At 40.7% G+C, this 15,061-nt stretch overlaps 1 protein-coding gene across 2 annotated transcripts in view; it reads right to left on the bottom strand.

Moving 5' to 3' along the window:
• Positions 1 to 1,358: 1,358 nt before the first annotated feature.
• The window catches only part of znf335 (zinc finger protein 335), a 69,840-nt gene continuing 56,137 nt past the window's right edge, over positions 1,359 to 15,061 (bottom strand). Inside the window, exons 25-28 of one of the 2 annotated variants that reach the window (XM_063041511.1) lie at positions 11,029 to 11,112; positions 7,779 to 7,853; positions 5,783 to 5,873; positions 1,359 to 2,611 (exon numbers count right to left, since the gene is read on the bottom strand). In XM_063041511.1, coding sequence (XP_062897581.1) covers positions 2,472 to 2,611; positions 5,783 to 5,873; positions 7,779 to 7,853; positions 11,029 to 11,112 — 390 coding nt within the window. In that variant the 3' untranslated portion in view covers positions 1,359 to 2,471. The remainder of the gene's footprint in view (positions 2,612 to 5,782; positions 5,874 to 7,778; positions 7,854 to 11,028; positions 11,113 to 15,061) is intronic. The other variant, XM_063041510.1, reaches the window with a different exon arrangement.

Raw genomic sequence — 15,061 nt, 5'->3', positions numbered from 1 at the left:
TGCCTCATTCGTAAACCAGCTACCTCATTTTCAGCACTACGGTATTATGTATCTTTACTATGATGCTTCTTGCATTGAAATATAGGCAGCTTAGGACACTAGTCACACCACGCTCAACCTTTTGATTCCCAACTTTGTCTGAGGTCTTACAAGCATCTGCCTCTACAACCTCTCCACTAACTGTTCTGGAACTCTAGTTTAAACCCCACCATGCATTAATAAACCTTCACACTAGGATGTTAGTCCCCCTCCAGGTCCGGCACAAACCATCCCTTCTGTATAGGTCCTACCTTCCCTGGAAGAGAGCCCAATGATCCAAAAATCTTATACCCTTCCTCCTACACCAACTCCTTAGCCATGTATTAAACTGTATAATCTTCCTAGGTCTGGCCTTGCTAGCATGTGGCACAGGTAACAATCCTGAGATCGCAACCCCAGTGATCCTGCCCTTTACTGTAGCACCTTACTCCCTACACAGAACCTCGTCACTCATCCTATCCATATCATTGGTACCTACGTGGACCACAACTTCTTGCTGTTCACCCTCCCACTTAAGAATGCTGAGGACTGGATCCAAGGTATCCCCACCCCTGGCACCTGGGAGGCAACATATGATCCAGAAATCTTGTTCTTACACACAAAACTTCCTGATTCAGTGCCTGATCACTGTGACTTTCCTCTGTTAGGCTTCCCCACCCCACCCACAATCAATAGTATCCAAACATTCCTGTTGTCCAGGGAGTACTTTGCACTGGCTCCTTTCCTCTGACTGGCACCCAGGTTCCTCTATGTCCTGCATCTTGTGTGTAACTGCTCTCTGTATGTCTTACCTATCACAGATCCAGAGATCATCCAGTTCCAGCTTCAGCTCTGTAATGCAGATTGTTAGAAGTTGCAGCCGGATGCACTTCTTGCAGTTGTAGTCAGCAGGGTCACTGAAGGTCTCCCTGCCTTCCCACATCCTGCAAGGGAAGCATTCAACTATCCTGCCTGGCATCTCTATTATCCTAGTTCAGCAGATATGAAGAAGAGAAGGAAAAAACATAGCCTCAGGCTTTTCTTTCCTTTAGTTTTTCTGACTGAAGACTCTCTTGACTAAAGCCTCAAGATCACCACTCTGACTACAGCCGCTACAGTTGCCACTGCCTTCCTTTGATTTACCCTTGCCAATCAATCCCTGGTTGCTGGTCAAAGCTCCTTCTTTGTTGTCAACTTGCTGCTGCCTTTTGTACTTGAGCAGTGGACCTGATTCAAGTCATTTCTCTCAAAACCCTTGATGTCCAGATTGGCCGTTGGGCAGAGCTCTGGCTTTCCAGCACCAGCATGTAAGGCTTTAGAGTCTCTGCACACTTACTTATTGAAAGTTTTCCCATGTGAGATTTCTATGTTGAGTTTATTATTGGTACCAAATTTTATTTCACATTTTTCCCCCCACCACAAGGAATCAATAGCTGCCCTGTTGAAATCACCCAAGCCAGTAGTGTGCTATGCTGGAGGATCTCAGCAGGTTAGGCAGTATCGATGGAGGAAATCAGAGTCAACTTTTCTCTCCCTAATGCTTAACCTGCCGAATTCCTCCATTTTGTATGTGTTTCTCAAGATTTACAGCACTTATTAAATCTCTTGCAGCATTCAGCTGTGTTTGAAGCTGGACTTTTAAGGTGTTTATGGGCTAATCGATGTTGCAGGTTTTCAGTAATCATCACTCCAAAAAATAAAATTGGATCGTGTGAGTGCATTCTTACAATTATAAGTTCCTGCAAATAAAACAAGAGACTAAACAGCATGAACACGTTTGTCCTTCCATCTTGGAAACAATATTCACATCACAATAGACTGCTACAATGGCAAGTTATTTTTAAATTGAGCATCTGTTATATATTAAAATGGAAAACAAGAAGCAATGACAAATAATACAATGATCAAGCAACTGAATTCCTCGACTAGATCTTCACATTGTCATTCACCTGCAGGCATTCTATAATCTGTACATAATATTTTGTATATATTCTTTATACACATACATTAAATATATGTATAGATCTGTGTGATTTCTCGAGGTGGAAGCTTGGAATTCTTAGATTTTCTTTTATAAACACACAGGTTCATCAGTCCATTTTAAACACTGTGCTAAACCTTTTAATAAACTTTAAAATTTGCATTTCAGGCTTTTTGCAAAGATTCAGTACCAAGTTTTATGCATTGGTCTAACCATTGACCAATCTGCAAAGGCCCTGTAGACAAGGAAAGGATGAGGTCGATGGTTGGAAGTGAGATGTACAAATCAACTTTTCATTTGTTCACTGCATGCAAAAACTGGTGAGGACAATTTGAGGAGCAAACCAAGTCATTGTTAAAGGCAGTAAAAGTACGTCATTTTGTTTTCTCCCCCATCTCCTGGCCTCACTTTCTCCCATCTCTTGCTCAAAAACAAAAGTGCTCGAGTCTTCATCTGCTCCTTCTGCAGTGTATTAGTCTTCAGAATACGTAATGACCTCTGCATGAGCCATCTCGTACTGGATTGCCTGCTGCTGAAGTTGCTGGATTTGTTCCTCGGTAGCCTCAGTGGTGTAGATCCCTTGGACCTGAGCCATGGCGGCATCTGCTACAGCTGAGGAGGAAAGGGATATAGCAGCTTACCTTCCACACTTTACAAGGATTTGCAGAAGACAACTTTAAAAGCTAATTTTAAGTGTTAAAATCAACATATCTTTCTTCTCAAAAAATGCTGCTTTGCAAATTCGTTAATATTTAATATTCAGAAAGTCAAATGACAATGGCCAAATGAATACAGTTACAACAGGAGACACTTGGAAACACTATAAAATCAGCTGACTGTTACTAATTCTGATGATTTTCTGCTTTTAATAAATTTAAAGCTGTAGAGTCAGAGCACTCCAGCACAGAAACAGACCCTTCAGCTCATCTAGTCCATGGCAAACTATTAATCTGCTTGGTCCCATTGACCTGGACCTGGACCGGAGCCCTTCATACCTCTTCCATCCGTGTACCTATCCAAGTTTCGCCATTTAAGAGAAACAAAACCTACATGCACCACTTCTGCTGGCTTGTCCGCACACTCAACACCCTCTGAGTGAAGAAGCTCCCCTCAGATTCCCCTTAAACATTTCACCTTTCACCCTTAACCTCTAATGCTAGTCTCTCCCACCTCAGTGGAAAAAGCCTGCTTGCATTTATCCTATTTATACCCCTCATAATTTTCTAACAAATCTCCCCTCATTCTCCTACTCTCCAAGGAGTCCTAACGTATTCAACCTTTCCCAATAACTCAGGTCCACAGGTCCTGGCAACATACCTGCAAATTTTTCCAAAAGGCGAGTTCTGTACATTCTGAATATGGAGCCATTTAAATATAACATATACACAATCTGAAGAAAGAAAGCATCAATGCCTTCAATAGAACCCATGAAGATATACTGCTAATGACTGTGTTTTTCTTTGTATCCAAGAGGAACAAAGAAAGTTCCAGAGCGGGGGCTGGGGAAAATGGCCTAAAAATGTGAGAAAGGAAGATGTTATGTTGGCTGTTTCCATTAGTTAACGTTAATTGTAGTCATTGCTAAAGTAGAAGACAAGCAGCAATTCCTGAATGACAAGCTTTCACAAGTAGTGGTGACATTAAATAGTCTGATTTTGGTGGTTATGTTGGTGGGATAAATATTGGTCAAAAGACTAGGAGAATTCACTAATGTATTTAAAATAAAGCATACAACATGGCATTTTTTTCCACTTGGAGCAGCAGATGGAGTCTTGATTTAATGTCTTATTTAACAAAGGTACTTTGAGCAGTGAAATTTCCATTCACTGCAATATTTGATTACTGGCATGGTTGCACTGAACCCAGCAAATTGAATCTGAAAATCAGAATGCAAACTTCATCATAGGCTTTGATTACATGCTGGAATGGAACTCTTGTCATAAAATCTAGGCCCATGTTAAGGGTTTTAAGTACCAGGATAAAAAGAATAAATGTTAAAGAGTTAGCAGCAAATACTAAATATTACTATAGAAGGAAATGGATTCATTGATAAGCTACAAGAAAAGCAGATAGGGAAAATATTCAAGAAACAATTAAAGTGTTTGTAAAGAAAAAAAATATAGGCAATGGAGCACAAGGAAAACCACGAAAGCAATTCAGTTGGAAACTGTATACACGAGCAAAAATGAAAACAAAGTGCAGAAACCCCTGCTGTATTTGTAAAGTGAACAAAACTGATCACTGGGTCAGGCAGCAGTCGTGGAGGCAGAAGGTGCAAGTTGATGCCCTGGACTGAGATTGCGCATCAGGACTCAGTGGGGTGGGGAGGGAATGATTGCCAGTGAGTGTGGCTGTACAAAACTGGGATGTGATAGGTGAGAAAGATAAAGGGCTGAAGGAGGAATCTAGGACAGGAAAGTGGTGCATGGAGAAAGGGATGGGAGGACACCAGAGGGAGGGGATAGGTAGGTGAGGAAAAGAGGCAAGAGGGGAGCAGAAAGGGGAACGGATGAAGAGAGTGGGGAGGAGTGAAAAGTTACCAGAAGTTAGAGAAATCGATGTTCATGCCATCAAGTTGGAAGCTATCCAGACAGAATGAGGTGATGTGCCTCCAGCCTGAGAGTGGCCTCATCGTGGCAGTAAAGGAGGTCGTAGACCGACATGTTGGAATGGGAATGGGGATTGGAATTTAAATGGTTGGCCACTGGGAAATCCTGCATGCTGGTGCTCAGCTGAGTTTTTTGAGGAAGTGCCAAAGGAAGGGCAAGGCAGTGAACGTTTTCTACCTAGATTTTAGTAAGGCATTTGATAAGGTCTCTCATGTTGGGCTGATTCAGAAGGTAAAGATGGGATTCTTGACGAATTGAATGTTTTGATCCAGAACTGGAATGCAAGTGTGTGGACGCTACATATGAGGGGTGATTGATAAGTTTGTGGCCTAAGGTAGAAGGAGTCAGTTTTAGAAAACCTAGCACATTTAATTTTCCAACATTTACACACTTAGTCCAGCGGTCGTGGAGCATACAGATCCCTTCTTTGTAGAAGTCGGTGTCTTGGATCTCCAGAAAGTGGTCCACAGCAGGAGTGATAGATAAGTCTGTGGCCTAAGGTAGGAGATGAGTTATTAACTTCAAACTGTCTGCATTTTCACTCAGAATTGAACTGCATGTGCATGTAAGAGCTGTATAACTCATCTCCTTCTACCCAAGGCCAGAAACTTATCAATCAGCCCGCTGTGGACCACCTGGAGGTCCAAGACACTCTTGTTATATGCATGTGCAGTTCAACTCTGAGTGATAATGCAGAAAGTTTGAAGTTAATAACTCATCTCCTTCTACCTTAGGCCACAAATTTATCAATCACCCCTTGTTGGAAGAGGCTACTTACTATAAATTAGTACAACATTGTGAGACCAATGCCCAGACCAGTGCTGTCCTACGTAAGAATATATGTGATGCCATGTGGACTCAGTGAGTGTGGGAGGAGAGCATTCGGGGGGGCGGGGGTGCCTGACATTCTCCACAAACTTAGGAGTGAAGCCAGTCGAAAGGGCATTAAACATTGTTTCAGGTGCTGAATTCATTACAAAGCTCCTCAAGGGGATTGAGGCTGAGGTTGGATTGGGGTGTGCTCATTTGTGGCATTAGGCATGGCTACCAGGTACAAGTGCTAGAAATACTCAGACAACGGCAGCTTGGAGGGAAGAACAGGTTAATGGACTTCTGATAGAACTAGCCACAATTTTCCATTCACACCAGAAGTGGGGGAAAGAGGTTGCTTTACCTGTCACTGCCGAGTGTGCAGCGGCCTCCAGTTCCGCCTGTCGGTCGGTGATCGGCACATACTGGATCTGTCCATCGTGGCTCACTGCAATCTTAATAACACAACACCATGTAAAGATGCTGAAGTGATCAAGCAAACATAGAAACTGGTTGCTTCAACATGAAGAGACTGGGGTAAAAGATATGGAAGCTAGGGAATGCTCCTCCTGCAGCAGGTAGGTTCTTAAAAGGTTCTTGATGTCCTCGCTGATGTTCAACTGCAGCTCCATCCACTCTATGAAGACTGACCTAGCTACAGATGGACTCTCTATGGAGTATCTGAGATGCAGGTGATCTGGTAGGCAGTAGTTTAGTCAGCTAGTCACCCCAGAGGTACAGAAAGAGAGAGGTCAGTGACCATCAAGGACAATCAGTGTAGGAATTTGTTATGGTTATTTCCCTCTCATTTGGAACACTGGTATATCAGAGTCAGACTCAGAAAAACTGCACAGATACAAGCCCTTCAGCCCAACCAGTTCATGCTGACCGTGTTGTCCACTCAGCTTGTCCTATATCCCTTTAAGCACTACCCTCCATGCACCTATCCAAGTGCCTCTTAAATGGTACCCGCTGCAACATCTTCTGGCAGTTCAATCCGGATACTGGGTGGAAAACGTTGCCCAGAGGTCTCTTAAATCTATCCCCTCTCATCCCTGATCTTTGCCCCCCTAGTTTTGGATTCCATTTCCCTGGAGAAGACTGTTAACATCCACTTTCTCTATGCCTCTTACTCTCAATTGTAAACAATTCTATAAGATCACCTTTTATTCTTCATTCTGAGGAACGAACAGCTAGCCTGGCCAAACTCTCCCTATAAATCAGGCCCATTAGTCCCAGCAACCTCCTCATAAGATGGGATTCGACCTGGAATACACTGCCAGAGAGTGTATGGAAGCAGAGTCACTGATGAGTTATCCAAAGGAGAACTTAAATCAGCTAGGCATAGAATGCTACTGTCCAAGGATTGTGAAATGGGATTAATGTAGATTGCTATGAATGTTGTGGGCCTAAAGGCCTGTTTTGATGTTGTACATCCCTGACTCCCAAGAATATTTTTAAAAAAAATCATTGAGAGGGCAGAAGTTCCATATTTTATCCAATGGAGGGTTGAGACTTTAAAATTAGGTGTTTCTAAGCACAGGAAGCACTGCAAGATGCTCTACATGAACAAGACCAACAGAATTTTTACTGACTGCAAATCTGGAAAGAGAGCCTTGCATTAAAATGAACTTTGTTAATTCTGTTCATTCTAGTAAAAGAAAATGATGTATTTCTTGTGAACGCTGCTACTCTGAAGCTCTGTGCCTGTGACGCTGAAGCAAGTTTTTCCATCGACCTTTGCATATACCTTCTTATGCACATGAAAATAAAATTGATTTTGAATACATCAAGTTGATGTACATATTTCAAAAATAATTTTAACAAAATAATGACATTAAAGTATTGCTGCTTTGTGGGACAAGTGAATGGGATCTCTGGTCAGATACCAGCCCTGTGTAGGTTCGGAGAGAGACACGCGCCCAGCAAGCAAGGACTTCACTCCCTGACCCCACATGGAGTAGCACTGAAAGTGTTGTGGGACCTGTTTCAGTGGGAAGGGTTGAGCGTCAGTGGTTTCCCTTCTGGTCAGCATGGTCTGGTCCTTTGGCTACAGGGACTGAAACACCAAGATGTACTTTTATCTTTTCAGTGGAGATGTCAACTAACTTGTGTTCTAAAGATTAACATTTTCAGTGCACGTTAAGCACTCATTATAAGTCAACCTGGCATCATTACTCATTGAACTACTAATGCCTGGTTCTGGAGCATGAACTTTGTCAACACGCAATGCACTTTCCTGCTGTCAACAGTAACCAATTATGAATAGGTTTATGTAACCCTTTGATTTAAAATCATTGTGCCATCTACTTTATTAATAGCTTAATTTCTAAATGAGTTGCTTTTCACAAGAACTGTACCTGCTGTCCCTCCAAGACCTGTTGTATCTGTGGATCTGATTCATATTGTATGTGGTGGATTTGACCATCTTGAACCTGCAGAAAACACCAATACATTAGTGAGCTACTATTTACCTACAACTGGAAAACATTATTGCTTACAACACTCCCAGCTTAGTCAATTCTACAAGTCACGGGCTTGAAGAAATGACAAGATAATAGGTGACTGGATGCTAGATCAAATGTAGTTTAATGTAGTACCTTGAAAGGCAAAAGTTACAAAATTCCTTAAATCAAAGATCTTGATTACTGCAGGCATGACTATCAATGGTGGAATGAGTAAAATTAAAAATGTGTAACCAGCCCAAAACTAGGGGAGTTCAATAGTCTTGTCCTGGGGAGTTGATGTTGAAATGTGATTCCAGCCGAGTTAAGAATAAATTAAGAATAACTGCAATAAATTATGTGTGTAAAAGCACTGGTATAGAATGCTATACTGCCTGCAGCATCCCCAATAGCAAGGATTCACCTTTCTAAAGTAGTCTTTCAATGCAATAGAATTGTCAATATATTTTCAATGCAATAGAATTGTCGATATACTTTACTTGGTAAAGTAGGAAACAAAATGGTGAGGAAGCAGAAGAAATGCAGGTCAAACATTACTGAAGCAGAAGGAGAAGCTGCAGATGTTTTATACATAAGACTTTAGTTAAAGAGTTGATCAAGTCTCATGTCAAATGGCTGGTCCAAAGGGTTAAGGCATATGGAATCCAAGGCAAACTGACTAACTGGATCCAAAACTGGTTTGGTGATGGGAGGCAGAGGGTCATGGTGAGAGGATACTTTTTTTGATTGGGAGTCTGTGACCAGTGGGAATATTTCAAGGATTGGTACTAGGACCCTTGCATTTAGTGATATACATTATGATGAAATGCTTAGAGTTGGTCATGGCCAGAATCAACACCCGTCTCAGAAAGGACCTAGACCCACTGCAATTTGCCTATTGCCACAATAGGTCTACAGCAGACACGATCTCAATAGCTTTCCACGCGGTCCTGAATTACCTGGACAATGCAAATACCCATGTCAGCATGATGTTTATCGACTATAGCTCAGCATTTAACACCATCATTCCTACAGTGCTGATCAAAAGGGTACAGAACTTAGGCCTCTGTACCTCCTCCTGCAACTGGCCTCTACTTCCTAACCAAAAGGCCACAATCTGTGTGGATTAGTAGTAACATCACCACCTCGCTGACAGTCAACACTGGCACACCACAGGGATGTGTGCTTAGCCCACTGCTCTTCTCCTTCTACACTCTAGACTGTGTGGCTTGCCATATCTCAATTGCCACCTATAAATTTGTTGATGACACAACCATTGTTGGCAGAATTTTAGGTGGTGACAAAAGGGCTTATCAGAGCAAGATATACCAGTTAGTTGAGTGATTTGGGAATGCTTGTGCAATAATTGCAAAAGGTCGGTTTGCAGGTGCAGCAGGCTATCAAGGCGGCAAATAGAACGTTGGCCTTCATTGCTAGAGGGATTGAATTTAAGAGCAGGGAAGTTATACTGCAACTGTACAGGATACCTGGAGTACTGTGTGCAGTTCTGGTCTCCTTACTTGAGAAAGGATACTGGCTTTGGAGGTGGTGCAGAAGAGATTCACCAAGTTGATTCCAGAGATGAGGGGATTAGACTATGAGGAGAGATTGAGTCGCCTGGGACTGGACTCACTGGAATTCAGAAGAGTAAGAGGAGATCTTATAGAAACATAAAATTATGAAAGGGGCAGGAAAGTTGCTTCCACTAGTAGGTGAGACTAGAACTAGGAGACATAGCCTCAAGATTCGAGGGAGTAGACTTAGGACAGAGATGATAAGGAACTGCTTTTCCCAGAGAGTGGCGAAGCAGTGGAGGCTACTTCAGTAAATATATTTAAGACAAGGTTGGATAGATTTTTGCATAGTAGGGGAATTAAGGGCTATGGGGAATAGGCTGGTAGGAGATATCACTCCAGAGGAACATTGTATCATTTCTTAATGCACGTATTTTTGCATTTCTAAATGACGATAAAAGAGGACTGAGTGTTCTCCTAATCTAATGAATACTTGGCCAGAGCTTATTACTTCACTAATTTTGTGTGTGTTTATTTGCACTACTTAGTTTAACATAATATATATATATATATATATATATATATATATATATAGAGAGAGAGAGAGAGAGAGAGAGAGAGATATAGAGAGATATATATATATATATATAGATATATAGAGATATATATATATATATAGATATAGATATATATATATAGATATAGATATAGATATATAGATATAGAGATAGATATATAGATATAGAGATAGATATATAGATATAGAGATATATATATATAGATATATATATAGATATATATAGATATATATAGATATATATATATAGATATATATATAGATATATATATAGATATATATATAGATATATATATATATAGAGATATATATATATATAGAGATATATATATATATAGAGATATATATATATATAGAGATATATATATATATATAGAGATATATATATATATATATATATATAGATATATATATATATATATAGAGATATATATATATATATAGAGATATATATATATATAGAGATATATATATATATAGAGATATATATATATATATAGAGAGATATATATATATATATATATATATATATAGAGAGAGAGAGAGAGAGAGAGAGAGAGAGACACACACACTTACTGTGATTCAGTTTTCTCTCTCTGTTTATTTATCATATATTTCATTGTACTGCTGCCATAAAGTTAACAAATTTCACAATATACGCCGGTAATATTAAACCTGATTCTAATAATCTGATACATTAATAACTTGGATGCGAATGTAGTTAAGTTTGTGGACGCCATGACAGTGGGTGGTGATGTGGATAACAAGGGAGGTTGTCCAAGGCAAAAGCATGATATAATTAGGTGGAAAGTCGGGCAGAGTGTTGGTAGATAGAATTAAATCCTAGTAAGTATAAGGATATAGTATCTACGTATTTTGGAAAGTCAAACAGATGCTTTTCATTCCTTTGAGGGAGCAAAAGATGGTATTCACAACTTCAACAAAGTGCTTCACAGCCAATGGATTTCCACTGTAGCATGGCAGATAAATCTGTGTCCCATTCTTGCATACATTTTGGTGTTGCTCCTATATGCCAGTTTCCGATAAGTTTGCATCTTAATACATTGGCACCCACCTGAATATGGTGGCCATCAGGGACAACCACGTACTCCTGTGGAACAAGATGCTGTACACCTTCCTGTGAAATTATGTATTGCACCTTCAGAAAGGAAAAAAATATCAACAGGTTTAGGAATAGAACAGAAATCAATGAAAACTATATCCATTTACCTCATTCAAATAGAAGATTACCCGAATTGGAATGAATACAAATTTGAACTCTGAATCTTACTTTTAAAGTTTGTATGGAAACTTGCAGCACTGTACTTGATCTGGTATTGGGAGATGAACCCAGTCAGGTGTCGGGTCTCTCAGTGGGAGAGCATTTTGGAGATAGTGATCACAACTACCTCCTTTACCATAGCATTGGAGAGGGATAGGAACTGACAAGTTAGGGAAACATTTAATTGGAATAAGGGGAAATATGAGGCTATCAGGCAGGAACTTGGAAGCATAAATTGGAAACAGATGTTCTCAGGGAAACGTATAGAAGAAATGTGGCAGATGTTAATGGGATATTTGCATGGGGTTCTGCGTAGATATGTTCCAATGAGACAGGGAAAGGATGGTAGGGTACAGGAATGGTGGTGTACAAAGGCTGTTGTAAATCTAGTCAAGAAGAAAAGAATAGCTTATGAAAGGTTCAAAAAACTAAGTAATGATGTGAATCTGGAAGATTATAAGGCTAGCAGCAAGGAGCTTAAGAATGAAATTAGGAGAGCCAGAAGGGGCCATGAGAAGGCCTTGGCGGACAGGATTAAGGAAAAGCCCAAGACATTCTACAAGTATGTGAAGAGCTAGAGGATAAGACGTGAGAGAAAAGGACCAATCAAGTGTGACAGTGGAAAAGTGTGTATGGAATCGGAGGAGATAGCAAAGGTACTTAATGAATACTTTGCTTCAGTATTCACAACGGAAAAGGACCTTGGTGATTGTAGGAATGACTTGCAGCGGACTGAAAAGTTTGAGCATGTAGATATTAAGGAAGAGGATGTGCTGGAGCTTTTGGAAAGCATCAACTTGGATAAGTCACCAGGACCAGACGGAATGTACCCCAGGCTACTGTGGGAAGCAAGGGAAGAGATTGCTGAGCCTCTGGTGATGATCTTTGCATTATCAATGAGGACGGGAGAGGTTCCGGAGGATTGGAGGGTTGCGGATGTTGTTCCCTTATTCAAGGAAGGGAGTGGGGATAGCCCAGGAAATTATAGACCAGTGAGTCTTACTTCAGTGGTTGGTAAATTGATGGAGAAGATCCTGAGAGGCATAATATGATTAGGAATAGTCAGCATGGTTTTGTCAAAGGCAGGTCATGCCTTACGAGCCTGAATGAATTTTTTGAGGATGTGACTAAACATATTGATGAAGGTAGAGCCATAGATGTAGTGTATATGGATTTTAGCAAGGCATTTGATAAGGTAACCCATGCAAGGCTTATTGAGAAAGTAAGGAGGCATGGAATCCAAGGGGACATTGCTTTGTGGATCCAGAACTGGTTTGCCCACAGAAGGCAAAGAGTGGTTGTAGATGGGTCATATTCTGCATGGAGGTCGGTGACCAGTGGTGTGCCTCAGGGATCTGTTCTGGGACCCCGACTCTTTGTGAGTTTTATAAATGACCTGAATGAGGAAGTGGAAGGATGGGTTAGTAAATTTGTTGATGTCACAAAAGTTGGGGATGTTGTGGATAGTGTGGAGGGCTGTCAGAAGCTACAGTGGGATATTGATAGGATGCAAAACTGGGCTGAGAAGTGGCAGATGGAGTTCAACCCAGATAAGTGTGAGGTGGTTCATTTTGGTAGGTCAAATATGATGGTAAAATATAGCATTAATGGCAAGGCTCTTGGCAGTGTGGAGGATCAGAGGGATCTTGGGATCCGAGTCCATAGGACATTCAAAGCTGCTATGCAGGTGACTCTGTGGTTAAGAAAGCATACAGTGCATTGGCTTTCATCAACCGTGGGACTGATTTTAAGAGCTGAGAGGTTATGTTGCAGCTATATAGGGCCCTGGTCAGACCCCACTTGTACTACTGTGCTCAGATCTGGTCGCCTCACTACAGGGAGGATGTGGAAACCATAGAAAGGGTGCAGAGGAGATTTACAAGGATGTTGCCTGGACTGGGAAGCGTGCCTTATGAGGATAGGTTAAGTGAACTTGTCCTTTTCTCCTTTGAACAGAGGAGGATGAGAGGTGACCTGATAGAGGTATACAAGATAATGAGAGGCATTGATCATGTAGATAGTCAGAGGCTTCTTCCCCAGGGCTGAAATGGCAAGCACAAGAGGGCAGAGTTTTAAGGTGCTGGGAAGTAGGTACAGAGGAGATGTCAGGGGTAAGGTTTTTTTTAAAATAAACGCAGAGAGTGGTAAGTGCGTGGAATGGGCTGCCGGTGGCGGCAGTGGAAGCGGAAACGATAGGGTCATTTAGGAGACTTCTGGATGAATACATGGAGCTTAGAAAAATAGAGGGCTGTGGGTAAGCCTAGGTAGTTCTAAGGTAAGGACATGTTCGGCAAAGCTTTGTAGGCCGAAGGGCTTGTATTGGGCTGTATGTTTTCTATGTTTCTAAAATGGTTGAAGGTCATATTCATTTATACAAATTATTTAATGCCAAATTTAGAATATAAATTCCAGAGCTTTGTTGGAAATAAATACTTTGAGGGCCATCCAATGTCTTACTGAACATCCATGAAGTTAAGTATTGCACCAATATCTTCCCTCTGTTGCTGGTTCATGCAGGATTGAGGGTCATAATTATAAACAAGTAAAATTTCAAACTTTTCATATCTCATTCAATTTTCTATTGCGATGATAATGCCAATATTTTAAGCACAAAATCATATCTTGCAATCTTCTCTCAAGTTCTCTTTCCACACTTGTACATACAGCCGCAGGTCAACTCATCTCCCTCCTAAATTAAATATTGAAATAGCTCAACCTTCTAAACAAGAAGTCTCTAATACTATCCTTCATGGCCAGATGAGCAATATAGGTAATTAACAACATTTGTCAATAACCGTCCATTAACACAAAACTTTTCAGAGCCCTTTACTTCATAGAGTGGATCAGCCATGTTTCAGTATTTGCCCCACAGCACACTTGCCAAATCTAAAATTGCCTGATCCATGGAAAAAGTTTGCGGGGATGAACTAAAATGATCAGCCCAACACTCATCTGATTGTTACAATTCTGCACTCTGCTCTACCAATCTGAATCCTGCTCCCCCACAACCCCCTTGCGCATCAAAAACAAGCTCACATCAGTTTTAAAAAAAAACTCATCTGCCTTAAGTAAGCCATCCATTCATTTTAATGAACATGATTTTTCAGATTTTTCAGCAGTAGAAAGCATTTTCTCCATAACAACTGTGTTAAATCTCCTTTGGACATTACATATCTCATTCAAGTTCCCCTTTGCTCTTCTGAACTCCACTTCTCCCCAACTCGTAGGAGATAGTACTCCATTAAACTGCCTCTGACCTGCTACCAATGCACTTACATCCTTCCTTTACAAAGACTACTACTCTATATAATCCTGATGTAGCCTCACCAAATCTCCTGTGCAACTGAAGTCTTTGGTTCCTCCAGCAATAAACAATAGTATTCTGTTGGCTGCCCTCATTACTTGCTCTGGCTACATTGTCTCACTTGATCCATTGCACCAGGGTACCCATATCACTCTGGCCTCTAGTCTCCCACTATTTGGGTCATACACTTTTTGTTAATCTTTTTTTGCTAAAAATCAAGAGTTTGCCATTTTCTTACATTATCACACATTTAAAAATTCCTTGCCCCTTCGCTTATCCCATCATCTGTAGACCTTTGTAAAACCGCTTTTGTCCTTTTTAGAACACACAGTCCCATCCATTTTTGTGTCATTGGCAAATTTATTAACAATACTTTTGGTTCTTTCTTCACAACCTAAAAATCCTCAATAATGAATAATATACTTTGGATTCTTAATCTTACCCTTTGGCTGATTCAATAGGTACATTTAAGAGACTCAATGCATATGGACTTAAGAAAAATGGAGGGTTATGGGCTGTGTA

Source organism: Mobula hypostoma, chromosome 2 (assembly GCF_963921235.1).
Source record: "Mobula hypostoma chromosome 2, sMobHyp1.1, whole genome shotgun sequence".
In the NCBI taxonomy this organism is placed as follows: domain Eukaryota; kingdom Metazoa; phylum Chordata; class Chondrichthyes; order Myliobatiformes; family Myliobatidae; genus Mobula; species Mobula hypostoma.
The sequence above is the reverse complement of the archived record's forward strand: the minus strand, read 5'-3'. Positions and strand labels throughout refer to the sequence as shown.